The sequence below is a fragment of the Peromyscus eremicus genome, chromosome 4 (assembly GCF_949786415.1).
Source record: "Peromyscus eremicus chromosome 4, PerEre_H2_v1, whole genome shotgun sequence".
NCBI classification, from domain to species: domain Eukaryota; kingdom Metazoa; phylum Chordata; class Mammalia; order Rodentia; family Cricetidae; genus Peromyscus; species Peromyscus eremicus.
In genome coordinates, this window is record NC_081419.1 from 3,612,106 (window position 1) to 3,628,892 (window position 16,787).

At 47.8% G+C, this 16,787-nt stretch overlaps 1 protein-coding gene across 3 annotated transcripts in view; it reads left to right on the forward strand.

Moving 5' to 3' along the window:
* Nucleotides 1-16,787, forward strand: part of Rapgef1 (Rap guanine nucleotide exchange factor 1) — a 123,333-nt gene that overhangs the window by 51,867 nt on the left and 54,679 nt on the right. For 2 of the 3 annotated variants that reach the window (XM_059259931.1, XM_059259933.1), the window contains exons 2-3: nucleotides 10,580-10,716; nucleotides 11,199-11,312. In XM_059259931.1, the coding sequence (XP_059115914.1) occupies nucleotides 10,580-10,716; nucleotides 11,199-11,312 (251 nt within the window). The remainder of the gene's footprint in view (nucleotides 1-10,579; nucleotides 10,717-11,198; nucleotides 11,313-16,787) is intronic. The other variant, XM_059259932.1, reaches the window with a different exon arrangement.

Below are 16,787 nucleotides of genomic sequence, written 5' to 3' on the forward strand. Positions count from 1 at the left end.
GGGCTGCAGTTAGGCCTTTTCTGTTGGCAAAAAGAGATAAAGGAGAAAAACGAAAGAGGCCTAGAGAGGTATTTGAGTTAGTGGCCACACTTGGGTTAACCCAGACCACCTGACTCAACATTGTGCGTGTCCTGAGTGTCCATGATGCTCTGTAGTGGAAATTCGTTCCACCAATTACCCTTGAGGTATAAGCCTTAGGGTGTGGCTTCTGATCCTTAAAAGGAGAGAGTGAGGGTCCCCCCCCCTTGTTCTTGGGGTGGAGTGTAGAACAGATGGTGGCTGTTCAGTTGGTTCTTTGTTCCTGAGTGTATCTTCCCCTTTATTACTTTAATAAATCCTTGTTACCCCCTTAAACAGACCTCTTGGATTTCTCATAACACTCTCCACCCACTCTCACCTTTATCCCTACATCACAGTCTGTAAGATCCTCACAGGGTGCACACTGAAAAATTAAGTCCTATATTCAAAACAGTTCTTCCCAGTACCCCAGACACTGCTCCACCCAGGTGTCCTTACTCCTCTGGCAGGGGCAAGGGTGCAGGACCAGGAAGTGATCTTAAGTCATTCCAGGGATGTAGTGCTGAGTGAGACAGCAGAGACCAGACCTCCTGACTGGCTGCAGGCATTGTGGGGCCGCTGCAGTGAGTCCTGTCCACAGTGACCTTGATTCTGTGATCCCCGTGGGGGGTGCTGCTTAGAGGCTTCCCATCTCAGGGTGGAATTAAGCCCTGACAGAAACCTACTAAGTTGGGATCACAGCTGCCGCCGCAAGGGACATGTGAAAGGCCATTTGATCGTCCATTTGTCAGCAACAGACAGACATCATTGCTAGGCTGCTGAGGGGCATAAAGATCTAACAGTGAAATCCTGGCACCTGGCAGGGCACTTTGGAAGAAACTGGCAAGCTTTGTGTGGTTTGATCTGCTTGTTTTTTTGCTGAGGTTGATCCTGTGAGTAGGCTGGGTGTTCTCCTTCACCCCTCTTCTTTCTAGGTAGGGGCATGCAGCTCATGGGGTGTCCAAGAAAGTGGCTCTTGTTAGTAGCACTGGTCACGTGAGATGCTCTTCCCAACAAGAAAACAACTAGCATATTAGTCCTTGGGAACCTCTGACCCTTGGTGGGAATGCCTCACCAAACAATGAGGGACTCAATCTTAGCTTCTATTAGTGGCCTTTCAAGCTTTCCCAGATGTACGTAGTACACCAGCACCAGCACTTGGCATTTCCATATGGAGGAGAGCATTTTCCTCCTGTGGTTCAGGAAAGCACGCGCGCACAGCCTTAACCTTCTGGTATAACTGTAAAATCACACATCCTCTTGGAATTGTCTGACATCTGTAAAGTTAAATAAGGGACATGCCCTAAACCTGGCAGCTTTACTCATAGGACATTCTCCTGCATGCCCAAAAGACATACTGGATGTGTTGCAGCAGCATTGTTTATAAAAGCCAAAAGCCAAGAACAACCTAGTGTCCATTGGTAGGTGAGCAGACAAGATGCTATTATGGACAAAAGCAAGGATACCTACATCATCTGGGTGGTTAGCTACCATCTGTGATGGTCACAGACTTAGAATTTAAACTACACATATGGATGCAAATCGTGAAAAGAGCCCAAACAACCACAGGGTGGCTACCATGACAGGAGAGTGGCAATAGCAAAGGAACTCCAGTGTGGCACCCTCCTGTGTGGCTGTGCCTTCCTCATATGGCTGTAAAGTGCAGAGAAGTAGAAATGCATTTCTCACTCTTAGTTATTTTTCAGTCACTTGATAAGACAGCATGATCAAGACAACTTATAGAAGAAAGCATTTATTGGGGCTTACAATGTCAGAGGGCTAGAGTCCATGACCTTCATGGCAGAGAGCATGACATCAAGCAGGCAGGCATGGCACTGGAGCATTAGCTGAGAGCTAACATCTCATCTACAAGCACAAAGCACAGAGAGAGAGAGCACTCTAACTGGGAATGGTGAAACATCAAAGCCCACCCCAAGTGACACACTTCGTTCAATAGGACTATACCTCCTAATCCTTCCCAAATAGTTCTACCAACTAAGGACCAAGCATTCAAATGTGTGAGCCTATGGGGGCCATTTTCCCTTAAACCATCACATCCACACAAGTAGCCACCATGTTAATATGGCATGAACCACATCATCATTGCATGAAGGTGGTACTGTTTGACAGGTAGAGGGTGTGTAGATTTGACCTCATCCTCAGTAACCTGTCTACATGTGTCCAATTCTTAAAATTTTTGTTTTAATTGTAATCTTCAAAAATCTTTACCAAGATGGATTTACAAAATCTTCATTGTAATTTCCCAGCGTGAACCGTGGGGAGTAACAGGAGGAGTTCAGGAGCCACTTGAGGCCACTGTAGTGTGGGAATAGCTCTTTGACACTGCCCCTCCGCCAGTGATGGACAGATGCGTGGGAAGGGCAGGAGACCCTGGTTGTGTGTGCGTGCGTGCCTGTGGCTGAACTGGACAGGACTAGCAGCAGTATCTGTGCAGATGCCACCTAATGCCTCATACTTACCTGCCACTGCTGGTCATTACAAAAGTGCTTCATCTGTACTTCATGGCATAGTTGAGGGACCCTGAAAGCCACCTGAAACCTTGGTTGTCACCCATCATCTTGAGGGAAAGCTAAGGACAGCCTAGTTCCTGCTGTCCTGATTTCCAGAGTTTGGAAGGTTTGTTGTCATTAAAAACATGTCTGTTCTCCCCGTGACTTGCTGGTTTTGTGCCCACTATATGGCCTGAGAAGAGTGATGTATTGACAGGTCCCTCAAAGTGTCACCACAGCTTCCCAGTTGTATCCCTACACAAACTGAATTCAAGACCAGGCAGGCAAAGGTGAAGTGAGTTCTGTCACCCACTTCCTGGCTTCGGTGGCAGCTGTCAGGAGTAGGTGTCTCTAGTTCATGGTCAGGACCAGCCTTGCCCTCGTGCTCCTTAGAGGGTTTTTGGTGACTTCCACATTTCCTCTCCACATTGCTTCCACCTTGGTTATGATGGTTTGCTGTGAGTCTGGCCAGCTCCTTAACCCCACATCTCCCTACAGAACCCAGGGCATCAGACACTAGAGAAGAGGAAGTTGGCTCACCCAGCCAAGTCTCTGAGTAACTTTGACCACCACGGTAAACCCAAGCAATGTACATCCTGCCAGACTTCCCCTTCAAGCCTGTTCCCCTTTCTCTGCTGTCAGCCTGTCTTGGACACATCAGTCAACTGCTCTCACATCCCATCGAGCCCAGAGCCTGTTTGGGACAGAGTGTGCTGTCTGCTGGAGGATGTTACAAGGCCAGCCTCTGAAGGAACGGGATGGATGGAGTAGCAGTGAGAGGGATACAGAAGAAGTAGGCGGTACCAGAACAGGTGTACCTCTCTTGTAAATGAAGAGGAGAGGGTATTGGTGAAGCTCCCTCTAATCAGGAGAGTGAGCTACATGTCAGAACTGGAGAATAACCTGATAAAGATCTGTCGGCCATATGGAAGTAATAGTCAGAGTTTGCATCCATTGAAACCCTGTAGACAGGTTAGCTTCTGTGTTGAGCAGCTACCCTGTGCCAGACCTGTTGATAAGTGAAGTTATACCTCAATGTACCCATTTCTAATTAAAAATACAAGTCAAACATGCATTTGGAAGAGGGCCGATACAAGTGTTCTGAGCACATCTAGCCTGGGCTATGTTCTGTTAGCTAGGTACCTGAAACACACTTTCAAAAAAGACTGGTTTTGTTTACCTATGGGACTGGAGTAATGGCTCAGCAGTTAAGAGCATTTTTTTGCTCTTGGAGAAGACCTGGTTTCAATTCCCAACACCCACATGGTGGTTTACAATAACTCCAGTTCCAGGGGATCTGATGGCCTCTTCTGGCTCCCATAGGCATGTATGTAGTACATATACATATAGGCAGGCAAAACACTCATACACATAAAATTAAATAAATCTTGTGTTTTGATTTTGAAGACAGAATTTCTCTGTAACAGCCCTGGCTGTCCTGGAACTCGCTCCGTAGACCAGGCTGGCCTCAAACTCAGATCTACCTGCCTCTGCCTCCCAAGTGCTGGGATTAAAGGCGTGTACCACCACCACCAAACCCTTTAACTCCAATATCAAGGGATCCAGGGCCATCTTCTGGCCTCTGTGCGTGTGCTCAAGCACACATGCACACGTACACACACACACACAGATAGATAAAATAAATCTTTAAAAATGTGTTTTATGCCCCCAGCTCACAGAATATCGTAGTCCAGCCCAGCCTGCTTCACACATGCTCAGGACATTTACATCAGCCTATAGTGGGCAGAGTCTTCCAACACAAACCCGTTTCCTAATAAGGTGCCTTGCCTGCCAAGCATCTCCTGTCACTTGCTGAATACCTGTACCTGAGGTCCTCCAGCCACCCAGCTCACCGTATAGCCCCAGTTTTGTTGCCCTGCCCTGCCCTGTCTTGTAAGAATGCACCCTACCGGTAACATTTGCCTTAGCGCAGACTGATCCGCATGGGAGGTGCAGTGTCTCCTGCATGGGTTGTCGGTCTCCATCACACCATCCATATCAGGGGAGAGAACATTTTCAGCCAGCTCAGGGGTTAAGAGCACTGCTCACTCTTCCAAAGGACCTGGGTTCAATTCCCAGCACCTATGTTGGCAGCTCACAACTGTCTGTAACTCCAGTTCCAGGGGGTCTGGCATCCCCAGACATACGTGCAGGCAAAACTCTAATGTACATTAAAAGATAAATAAATCTTTAGGGGGAAAAAAGAGTTAGGGAGGCACATGTCAGTGTGTTGCCCTGACTCCAGTCCACGTTCTGCACCATTCTACAATGACATGAATCTTGAAGTATGAGGAAGGAAGTATCAACTGGAAAAGGACCTGCCCTCTGGTGAGGACGGAGGGGAGAAGTGAGGGCCAGAAAACACCACCATTCCTCTTTATCTGCTCTGACCTCTGAGGGCTGCTGCTGAGTCCTCCTGCCCAGTGGGCCAGGTGGACTTCCTTCAGGCCAGTGTCCACTGTGCCTTGGAGAGTAAGGGCTTCCTGCTGCTCTGGAGCACCCAGCCTGAAGCGGGGTTTGGTTTACTGTGTTTGAGTGAAGGCCAGAGGCTCTTCTGTGTGGCCCTGATGCTTCTGGGCTCCCTGGTGATCTTCAGAGGCCAGAGTTTATCTGATCCTGCCTAACTACCGGGAATGTCTTTGACCAAGAAGTCGAACTTTGACCTTGTTAAGTTGCATGCAACAGTGAGGACAGTGACATCCTGAGACAGCTGCTGTGTCATCTGTTGGGAGACAGTGTTTGTGTTAGTACTAAATTGCTAGGGATTTTGATGGAGTGCTTTTTATTCTTCAAAACTACGGATAACTTACATTTGTTCTTTAGTTTTCCAGCCAGTTTTAAGTATTTTTTCTGTGGCTCTCTCTGCTGTTGCTGAAAGCAGAGATGTTGTGTTCTTCCTGGTGTGGGGCTGTTGGGTGATAGATGCGATAGATGTGTTCTTTTGTTGAAGAACTGTTTCCTGAGCATCCTGTGGGCCGGCCAGATGCTGTCAGCCTACCGAGCACACAGGTATGGCCCTCAGGGAACTTGCATCCCTGTCAGGAAACAGCCTAATGAGGATAATAAGGAAGGTGGCTGCAGATTACAAAGTTACCTGGTGAGTTGGTTAGTTGTTTTCATCAGCTTTATTGAGATGTCATGTGTGTGTTAGCACTTGCTCACTCAAAGTGTGCAGTGACTCACCTGCTTGTGCAAGCATCATCAGATGCCACTGTTATCTGTGCTCTCCCCAGAAAGACCCCATGTTCCTCAGTGGTCCTTCTCCGTGCTTCTCTTTCCCTCTGCAGTCTTAGGCAGCCACTGGTCCGTTTTTTTGTCTCTGTGGACTTACTGTTCTGGACATCTCAGACAAATAGAAGCACACAACATGTGGTCTTTGGTGTCTGGCTGTCATGCATAGGGTGATGCTGTCAAGGTTATCCATATTGTTGCAAGGTCAGAGCCTCATTTTCTTTTTTGCTACCAAACACCATTCCACTGGTGGATATACCCTATTCTATTATTTGTCCACGGGCCTTCGGGTTGTTTTCACCTTCTGGCCATGGTGAAAACTGCTGTTCTGAACCGCTGTGCACGCCCTATGGATGTTTCTCTTTACTTGTCTTGGACATATTAACTACCAATGGAATTTCTACAATGCGGTGTTTGATGAGAACCTGCCAGGTGTGTCCAAATGAAGCTATTACATTCCCAGCATCAGCCTATGAGGCTCCCAGTTCACCCAGTCCCCGCCAATACTTGGTATACCTGTTGTTTTTAGTACTTCTCAGCATCAGGTGGTCTTTATTTACATTTCCCTAGTAATGTTAACTATTTTTGTTTGTTGCTTGGTTGCCGGTTGTCCCGTCCCGTCCTGTCCGCCCCCCCCCCCCCCCAGTGCTAGAGATCAAACCCAGGGCTTCCACCTGAACCCAAGTGTTGACCATCTCTTTTTTTTTTTTTTTTTTTTTTGAGACAATGTTTCTCTGTGTAGCTTTGGTGCCTGTCCTGGATCTCAAACTGTAGACCAGGCTGGCCTTGAACTCACAGATCGCCTGACTCTGCCTCCCGAGTGCTGGGATTAAAGGCATGCACCACCACCACCCAGCCATCTTTTTTTTTTTTGGTTTTTCGAGACAGAGTTTCTCTGTGTAGCTTTGCACCTTTCCTGGAACTCACTTGGTAGTCCAGGCTGGCCTCGAACTCACAGAGATCCGCCTGGCTCTGCCTCCCGAGTGCTGGGATTAAAGGCGTGCGCCGCCGCCGCCGCCGCCGCCGCCGCCGCCGCCGCCACCACCACCACCCGGCCCCAGCCATCTTTTTTATGTATTTATTACCAGTATGTTCTTGGAGAACTGTCTTTTCAAATTCTTTTCATTTTATTCATTTTATTTATTGTGTGTGTGATGTATATTATGTGTGTGCACTGTTGTGTGTGTACACAGCATATACATGGTCTGAGGACAGCTTTCAGAAGCTGGATCTCCTTCCACCATGGGTTCTTGGGATCAGATTCAGGTCATCAGGCTCCAGTGACAAGTATAGTTTTTTTCTTACTATCCCCATTCAAATTCTTTACTCATTAAAGTAATTTGGGAGTGGGTGGGTGGGTGGGTGGGTTGGTTGATTGGTTGGGTTTGTTGTTGGGTTGGTTTGGTTTGGTTTGGTTTTTGAGACAGGGTTTCTCTTTGTGTAGCTCTGGCTGTCCTGGAACTTACTTTGTAAACTAGGCTGGCCTTGAACTCACAGAGGTCCACCTACCTCTGCCTCCTGAGTGCTGGGATTATTTTGTTTTTTTGAGACAAGGTCTTCCTGGACAGCTCACACTGGCTTGGAACTTAGTCTTTCTGCCCCTTTGTTCACTCTAAGGGTTATTTGTCTGCTGTTGCTGAGTTGTGAAGTTTTATTGTCATTGTTGTTGTTTATATTGCAGGGCTGCACGCAGCAAGTGCAGGGCTGTGGCTGAGTTAGGCAAGCTCTCTACCAGTGAGCCACATCCCATCGACTTCCTTCTTGGATTGTCTGCGGGTTTTTGAGACAGGTCTGGCTGTATAGCCCAAGCTGACGTCAGTTTTGTAGTCTTGGTGCCTCAGCCTCCAGAGTACTAGGAATTGAGGCATACATCACCAGGCCTCCAGCTCCCCAGAAAGCTTTCCCTTCTATATGCAGTCCTCATCAGATACATAATCTGTGAATACTTTCTCCATCCGATAGGCTGTCTTTCCACTTCCTTGATGTAGTCATTACAGCACAGATTTTAATGTTGATGGAGTTCTAATTGATCGATTTTTATTTCTGTTCCTTGTCCTTTTGGTGTTACAGCTAAGAATGGGCCAATCCAAGGCCACAAAACCACCTGTGCTTTCTTCTAAATGGTTTAACTCTTAAGTTTAGACCTTTGACTGATTGGAAGCTTATTTTAGTATGCAGTGTAAAAGAGAGGTCCCAGTTCATTCTTTCACACTGCTTGTTGAAAGGACTGTTCCTCCCTCATTCAGTGGCTACCATATCCTTGTTGAAAATCAGTGTAGACGTGTGGGCTTATTTCTGGAGTCTTAGTTTTTCTGTTCTTGGATCCATCTTTATGCTATAGAACCGCAGTCTTGATTAATATGGCTTAATTTTTACATTGAGACATATCGGTCCTCCAGCTTTGTTATTTATTTTGGCTGTTCTGGATGTCTCATATTTCTTTACTAATTTTAGGATTAGAGTGTCAACGCTTACCAGAAGAATTAAGCTGGCAGAATTCTCTGGGATAGCAAGTTGTTACTATTGAAATATTACTGCTGTAACAATAGTAAGCCTTTTGAGCCAAGAACATGAGATACTTTTCCACATATTTCAGTTGTCTCTAATTTCAGCAGTATTTAATGTAAGTGTGAAATTTCTCTTGCAAAATCTATGTCTAAGAAAGTCCTTTTTGTTATAAATTAAAGGTTTTTTAATTATCATTTGAATGTTCATTGCTACTTTATAAAAATACAAATAGTTTTAATATGTTGATGTTGTGTCCTGTGGCCTTACTGAATCTATTAGTATGGGTAGTTTTTTGTTTTGTTTTGAGTATGGGTAGTTTTTTGTTTTGTTTTGAGACAGGGTCTCATTATGTAGCCCTGGCTGGTCTAGAACCCACTGTGTAGACCAGAGAGGCCTAGATCTTCCAAAGCTCTGTCTGCCTCTGCCTCCCGGGTGCTGGGGTTAAAGACGTGCCACTGCATGAAGCTGTTGTGTTTTATTGACTTCCTTATTTACTCTGGTTCTGGGCCAGGCCCAGGCCATGGGCACACAAGGCAAAGCACTGCCCTCTCATTGAGCTGTCTCTACCCAGTGTCAGCAAAGAGTTTCCATACACCATCTCCACAAATAGAAAGCTGCATGTGCTACTGCACACCAGTGACCCTGGGACTCCAGTGGCTGAGACAAACTCACTGTGAGGCCATCTTTTTTGTTTGTTTGTTTTTCGAGACAGGGTTTCTACAGAGATCTGCCTGGCTCTGCCTCCTGAGTGCTGGGATTAAAGGCGTGCACCACCACTGCCCAGCTCTGTGAGGCCATCTTGAGCCATATAGTGAGACCCTGATGAGAACAGACATAGAGAAAAAGTGTCGTTCTTCCTTCTAAGCTGAGTACTTCCCCACCTCTTTACTAATTATTCTGTAAGAAACCTCAAGGGCTGGAGAGATGGCGCATCAGTTAAGAGCACTGGCTGTTCTTCCAGAGGTCCTGAGTTCAATTCCCAGCAACCACATGGTGGCTCACAACCATCTATAATGAGATCTGATGCCCTCTTCTAGTCTGCAGGCAAAACATGCAGGCAGAATACTGTATGCTGTGGGATGGTCTGTATGGCAAATGTGTTGCTGATTGGTCAATAAATAAAACACTGATTGGCCAATGGCCAGGCAGGAAGTATAGGCGGGACAAGGAGGAGAATAAAGCTGGGAAGTGGAAGGCTGAGTCAGAGAGACACTGCCAGCTGCCACGATGACAAACAGCATGTGAAGATGCCACGAGCCACGTGGCAAGGTATAGATTAATGGAAATGGATTAATTTAAGCTGTAAGAACAGTTAGCAAGAAGCCTGCCATGGCCATACAGTTTGTAACCAATATAAGTCTCTGTGTTTACTTGGTCGGGTCTGAGAGGCTGTGGGACTGGCAGGTGAAAGAGATTTGTGCTGACTGTGGGCCAGGCAGGAAAACTCGAGCTACAACTATATACATAATAAATAAATAAATCTTATAAAATAAAAAAAAAAGAAAAAGAAAAAGAAAAAGAAACCTCCAGTGTAGGGCTGGAGAGATGGCTCAGAGCTTAAGAGCACTGGCTGCTCTCCCAGAGGTCCTAAGTTCAGTTCCCAGCAACTACATGGTGGCTCACAACCATCTGTAATGAGATCTGGCGCCCTCTTCTGGCCTGCAGGCAAAATGCTGTATACATCATAAATAAAAAAAAATCTTTATAAAAAAAGAAACTTCAAGTACAGTGCCAGCCAGAAACGGTGACAACAGACATCCTTGAGTCGTCTTACTCTTGGAACTCATTCAGTCTTTTATCTTAGACCAGAAGGGTTTTAGCACCCTGCTTCCGTTTCTGTCTGCTGCCACCTCTAAGACCTGGCCTGTGCCGCTTGTGCTTCCTACACTGAAGAATAGGAGACTGGCTACAGAGGCCTTCCCTGTTCCTCCTGAACATCCTGCCCTCTCTGAGTCCATGGGTAATCTTAACTGTTTCTCTTGGACATTGACTAGCTGCTCATATGGAACCAGCAAGGACATGCTGACATTTTATGCAAGTTCTTCTTAATGCCCATCCTGCCTACCTCTGTTGCTCACAATTATAATCACCCTAAAACAGGTAGAAATTGCAAAACTCAACATATGTAAGCAGAGTGTTAGAATGGGCCCATACGTCCTTTCCTCTGAATCTTTCAAGAAGAAAGTCTTAGCTTAAAGACCCTATTCCTTTCCACCAGGAAGCTCCAGCTTCTCCTGCCTCCTCCTCTAACAGCCAGGCCTCTGTGTTTTCAGACTCTCAGCGTTCTCATCTCTCCTCCTTCACCATGAAGCTGATGGACAAATTCCACTCTCCCAAAATCAAGAGAACACCATCCAAGAAGGGAAAGCCAGCCGAGGTGTCGAAGACTCCTGAGAAGCCTGTGAGCAAAGTAAGCTGCATCTCTAGGTGTTCCTCCTGGCCCCAGCCTGTGGCCAGCACTGGTGACTGCACTGTGCATAAGTGCACTTTCTAGGGCCATCTATGTCCCTGGGACCTGGGACCTCTAGGATGGTGTGTGCCTGTCCTGCTAATCAGTCCAGCCAGTGGCTTGGACAGTTTTGTAGCATCCTCTGGGCATTTAAAGTAGCTCAGAGCATTGTGCTCACACCTGGTGCTGCCTCCCACTCAGAGGCCCTGGGGTACTCTCACACAGGGCTCTGATGGCCTAAACAAGTCATTCAGCCCCAGGACCTGGGCTCTGAAACTCACAAAGCCCTGAATCCCATCTAAAGATACCCTCCAGCACTAGTAACCTCATCAGGGCCAGCTGAGCCAGATGTGTGGAACAGCTGTTGATTCTCATCAGCCCCTCCCTCCAGCCTGCAACATCCATTTCAAGCTCTGTAGGAATCCAGGTTTCCTCTCTTCCAGGAGGCAAGAGACAGATTTCTACCAGAGGGCTACCCTATCCCCTTGGATCTGGAGCAGCAGGCAGTAGAATTTATGTCCACCAGTGCTGTGGCTTCCAGGTCTCAGAGGCAGAAGGTCAGTGTGACATTAAGAACAATTGGGGTTGCCTTGCCTTCCACTGCAGAACTTCCACTGGTCCATGGTCTGGGGATGGAAAAATACCTGTGGCGATGTCGTTGTGTCTTAGCTGGGTGGCAACTATGGGCTCAAGTATTTGATATAATTCTTGAATAAAAGCATCTATCTGAGTGGTCTTGATGGGGAGGGAGCTCAGTCTCCACAGCCAAAGTTTGGGTCCTCAAGAGTGGAATTGAGTGGGCGCTGGGGCAGTGGACGAGCATCACCTTTCCAGAGTGGCTGCTCCCTCCCTGAGTTGCTGAGATGATGGGCATGGTTTATTGAGTAGGCTTCTAAAGCCTTGGGATGCTATTGCAGCCAACTGTAAGGTTCTCAGCAAGGGGCGCCTGTGTCACCAACACTGGCACTGACAAGACCTCTCTCCAGTCTTGTGCTGGGTGCTCACACCTCTTCCCAACATCCCTGACAGTGAAAACCTGCCCTGCTTAAAAAGAACTGAGTCTCTAAAGGTGGGGAGCCACAAAGCAGTGGGAAAGTCTGGATTTGGATGCAGGCTGTTGATGCCAGAGCCTGACTGGGGCTCTCTGTGGTGCTGAGGTCTGCTCCAGGGCCTCGTGTGTCCTGGTCAAAAGCTTTGCCCCAAGCTATGTCCCCAGTCCTGGGTTTTGCTTTATTTTGTTTGAAACATGCCATGGCTCTCTAGCCTAAGCTAGTCTTAAAGTGCAATCCTCCTGCCTCTGCCTCCTGAATGCTAGGATCACAGGTGTGTGCCATCATACCCAGCTGCTATATGTCTTCTTTAAGAAATCAAGTCCTATGTGTTTGTTAATGTCTCAGAAGTCTAAATGTTCATTTGGTGCACTACTTTACATTAAAAAATACACTTAGGGATGTAAATGAAAACAAGCTTTGTAGATGAACTGCTCCCCCTGCCCCTGTGACGATCCAGGGGTAATTAAATACAGAACTGCTGTCCTAACTGTCAGTTTAATATGGCTCACAAACGCTACCCTGTTTATGTGAACGGAGTCTCTTAAAAGTCTAGTTAAAGGTAGAAAGAAGGTTTGTAAGAAATTCTGTTGGGTGAGTTGCTTCCTATGAGCAGGAGAGCGGTACTTGGCATTTTTCAGGTGCACTACTTCAATGTAGAAGAGCCTTGAGCAGAGAGAGGTTTGTTCTGTGTCACAGCATGCACAGCACACTCTTGGAGCTCACACCTTTAAGCCGTGCTGTATAACTGGCTTATTGACAGACAGCTTTGCTCTGCAAGAGATTGTTGATGGGAAAATGTTCAGCCGTTTGATCCTGGAATCTTTTCTTTATGCATTGTCCGAAGAAAGACCATGGAGGAAATTTTGATAGAAACATACCCTTCACTTAGTGAGGTGTCTGCAAGCCCCAGCAATGCCTGAGACCTTTTCAGTTGTCATCACAGGAGGGGGAAGCAGGAGCTAGTTGCATATGCAGTAGGTAGGTGCCAGCAATGCTGGTGAAGAGCCTGTAGCAGCAGGGTGTCCTCTCCAAGGCCTGGGACGTTTGTAGTGCTGAGATGAGCCCTGCCCCATAGCAGGAGCTACAGGTACAGCCCGGGGGAGGGGGGGGTGGGTAGGGGAGGGGGTGAGAGCTCAACCCTGCTCATCCAAGGCCCTTAATGAGTGTGGGCTGCTGTTTAGTGCAGGCCCCAGGATGGAACCTGCCACAGTCCGTAGGTGAGAGGACAGTGTCCACAAACCTGTGGTGTGGGAAGGCTGCTGCTGCCTGTCACGGTCCCCTTGCAGAGCATATTTGCCTATGCATCTCGTGTTATTCCACTTGTGGCTTTCCTGTAACCCCCAGGAGCTGAAGCCCAGGAAGTGGAAGTGCAGATCTAGACTGTTGCTGCTTCCTGGGCTTCTCCTTGTCCAGCCCCTGTCTGCCCCTGTGGTTTCACACCTGTTGTTTTATTTCTTCTGCTCCAGCCACATGGAGAGAGAGAGAGCTTCTGTTATTTCTAATAGACAGAATTGGCTGTGGCCCAGAGTTTCTAATTAAGTCTGTTTTGTCCACTGTATCCCACTGTCTTTTCAGCCTGGGTTCATCTAGACACAGTGGTCTTCTCATAGAAAAATTTGTCAGTTCTTCTTCAACCTTTTAGCAAGCTTAGCTGTGAGCTGTGGGTTGTTAAAAGTAGCAGAGAAAGTGTAGTCACATCCCAAAGCTGATCATCTCTATATGAGTAGTTAACAGTGTCCAAAAGTGGCTCAGAAGGGGGCAGTTCTCCAACCCTTAGGGCATCTAGACAGCGGCTGAGTTCCCCTTTCAGCTGTGAAGATCTGTGAAACAGGCAGAGAGATGCTGCTGCCCCAGAGCCTGGCACAGCTGAGCTCTGTTAGATGTGCCTCTCTGCAGGGCCTGGCTGCTGGGAACAGAAGAAGGAAAGATGTTGAGTTGTCTTTACGTGATCCTGGTTCCAGTTTTGGTTGTTCTGCTGTGTTGTGGTGTTGTCCTGAAACTTGCTATGTGACCAGACTAATCTCAAACTCACAGAGACTGACTACCTCTGACTTCCAAGTGCAGGCATTAAAGGCATGTACCATCAGCCCAACCTGGTTCCAGCTTTTTATATGCTGCTTCTTTTATATGGCTCCCACCCATGACTCGGCCCACGACTACCTGATTGACTGTCCTGCAGTGCTATGAACACAACTTAGTTCCCATGAAGCAGAGAGGCCAGGGCTGCACATACGACCTGGGTATCCACTCTTGCTCTGATGTGAGGCAGTAGCTGAAGATTGGGGCCAGTTTATATCCCTCCTTTTCCCCTGTATCTGTACTGTTCAGTGGCTCAAGACAGAAAGCACAGGTGCTGTGGTGTCACCACTACCAGGCAGGAAAGTGACCTCAGCTTCCACTTAACCTGCGTCCCCTTTCTTTATTAAATAACAGCTTTGAGCCCAGGGCTCTCTAGGACGTGGGGGTGGGGGCTGGGTACGTATTATGGTGTTTGTTTGCTATGTTGTCCAGGCTGTTGCAGATCTCCAGTTATTCACTGTGTTGCTGGGACCGGGTGTGTGAGAGCAGTTCTAACCGTGTTGCTTAGGCTAGTCTCACACTTGTACTCCTCTGCCTCCTACGTGCAGCGATCCTGAGTGTGCACCCCAACAGCTTCCCCACACTCTTGAACTGTCTTTCTTTGTACTGTCCGAACTGTGGGATGAAACCTATCCAGTTTGTATTCTAATTTTGTCACTCAGCTGTGGGATCTTGGGCAGGTTACCTAGACTACCCACTTCCTGCCTAGCCTCAGTTTCCCCACTTAGGAAATAATAGCATCTGTTCTGTGGGAAGGCAACAGCCTGGACTGAAACAAATGCATCCAAAGTGCAGAGCTCTGTGGGTGGCTTGAAACACTCAGAGTGGCAGCTGTGACCTGGCCCTTTCCTCCCCACTCAGACCTTTACAGCCTTTGTCCTCCTCCCTTGCCTTTTCACTAGTAGAGGTACGGCCTCTGACCCTGATACACTAGCATCTCTTAAATGGTATTAGTGACATCCGTACCTGCCCAGTCAGTCACCCACTTGGTTGTTTCTGTTTCTTGGACTGTTTTTCGATGCTGGGGATGGAACCCACAGCCTTTCTTATGCTAGGTGAGTGCTGTTCCACTGAGCTCCAGCTTCAGGCACCCACTGTGACTTCTTTAATAACATAGGGCAGATGCATTCACCTGTTCCACAGACAAGGAGCTGGAATCTACTGCTCCCAAGTCAAGCTTGGCCTTAGAACTAGGCCCTTCCCAGGACTGACAGCCTCACAGAGTTACCAGTCTTATGAGGACAGGTGATAGCAACTGCTCCCCTGGGGTGGGAGAGGTATGCAGGTTGGTCACTCTGAGGTAATGCTGTAGCAGCCACAGCACTGAGTCCCCAGGTCAGCTGGTGCTGTATGTTATGCACTTTGCTGACTGCTGATCACAGTTTAACAGCTGAGGGGCTCAGGAGTGCAGAGCATTAGGAGACCATTCATTCAGGATGGAATTTAGTAGACAGTGACAGAGACTGCCTGACCCTGCTGAGTCCTTACTGAGTCCAGGGAGCCTGGCTCCCATGTGGCTAGTTTGGTCTCTCCTCAGTGTCAGGAAAAGCCTTTCTGCTCCAAAGTGCCTGCACTTGGACCTGTTTCCCACCTCGGCTTTCCCTTCACTCTTGCCTGTGTGGGATGTGTTTTCCTTCCAGTCTGTTTTGATGTGCCAGGACACAGTGTCCGCCCGCCTTCCTCCTGTCAGCAGCACTGGGAGTCCTGATTCCGGCCCCGGGGCGGGTACAGTGAAGCTGAGCACTCTTACCCAGGCAGCAGAAAAAGCAGTGCTCAGCCTCTTAGAGACAGACAAGAAAGGAACATGTCAGGTAGAGACAGGAGGAGAACAGTGACAGTCACAGGAAGGGCAGGGGTCTTGGTTGTCTGCAGAGCACTCTGAGAAGCCACACCAGGTCTTTGGAAGTTAGCTGATTGAAGTACTGTTTATTTGATTCCATCCACTTACAGATATTTCTTTTAGTGTTCCTATGAAATAGCCTCCCATATTGGATTTTTAAATGAGCCAGGCAGTGGTGGCACACGCCTCTAATCCCAGCACTTGGGAAGCAGAGGTAGGTGAATCTCTAAGTTCGAGGCCAGCCTGGTCTACAAAGTGAGTTCCAGGACAGCCAGGACTGTTACATAAAGAAATCCTGTCTCGGGAAAACAAAAAAGCAATTTTTTGATGATAGTCCCTGACATTATCTGGGGGTGAGATAATTACTTTATAATACTTCTGCCATCCATATATTTATAGATTACTACTTAAATCAACATGTTTGGTAGCATCTCTTGCCCTCCGTTGCCATTGTTTGGACCCTCTGGACCTTGGACGCCCACCAGTTTCCACCCCCTCCTCACTTCACTAAGGGCACAGTCTCGGTGTGTGTGGACTGTGGCTCTCGGGTCTGCTTCTGCCACCCCTGGGATCTGGACCGCTGGAGAAGGGAGGTTGGGGAAAGGAATCTAGAGCTGTGTGCCCTACGAGGTGTAGATCCAAGGCTACCTGCAGTCAAGGAGAAAAAAGTTTGGAGTTAGGAGGGTGAGTTCTGGAAAATACAGGCACTGTGGAGTTTGGTTTGGTTTGTTTGTTTTTTGTTTTTTTCCTTCCGGGTGGCTTTCTTTGGAATCAGAGTACCCAAATGCTGTTAGCAGCCATTGCACTGGTAGTCACTGGATTACTAACATTGGCTCTGACTTCCTCTTCTCCTCTTTCCAGCCCTGGGATTAGAGTCCTTTGAAGTCACAGTTCTTTCCTGGGGAGGGAGCTCCAGGTTTGGGTAGGACTGTGTGGGGAACTAGGTGGAGGATGGGATGTGAATGCATCCAGTCCTCAAATCTGTGGATCCTGGCTATGATTCTGGGATTAGTATACATGTCCTGGGGCATGACTATTGCCTCCTGTGTCCTCAGAGGCCT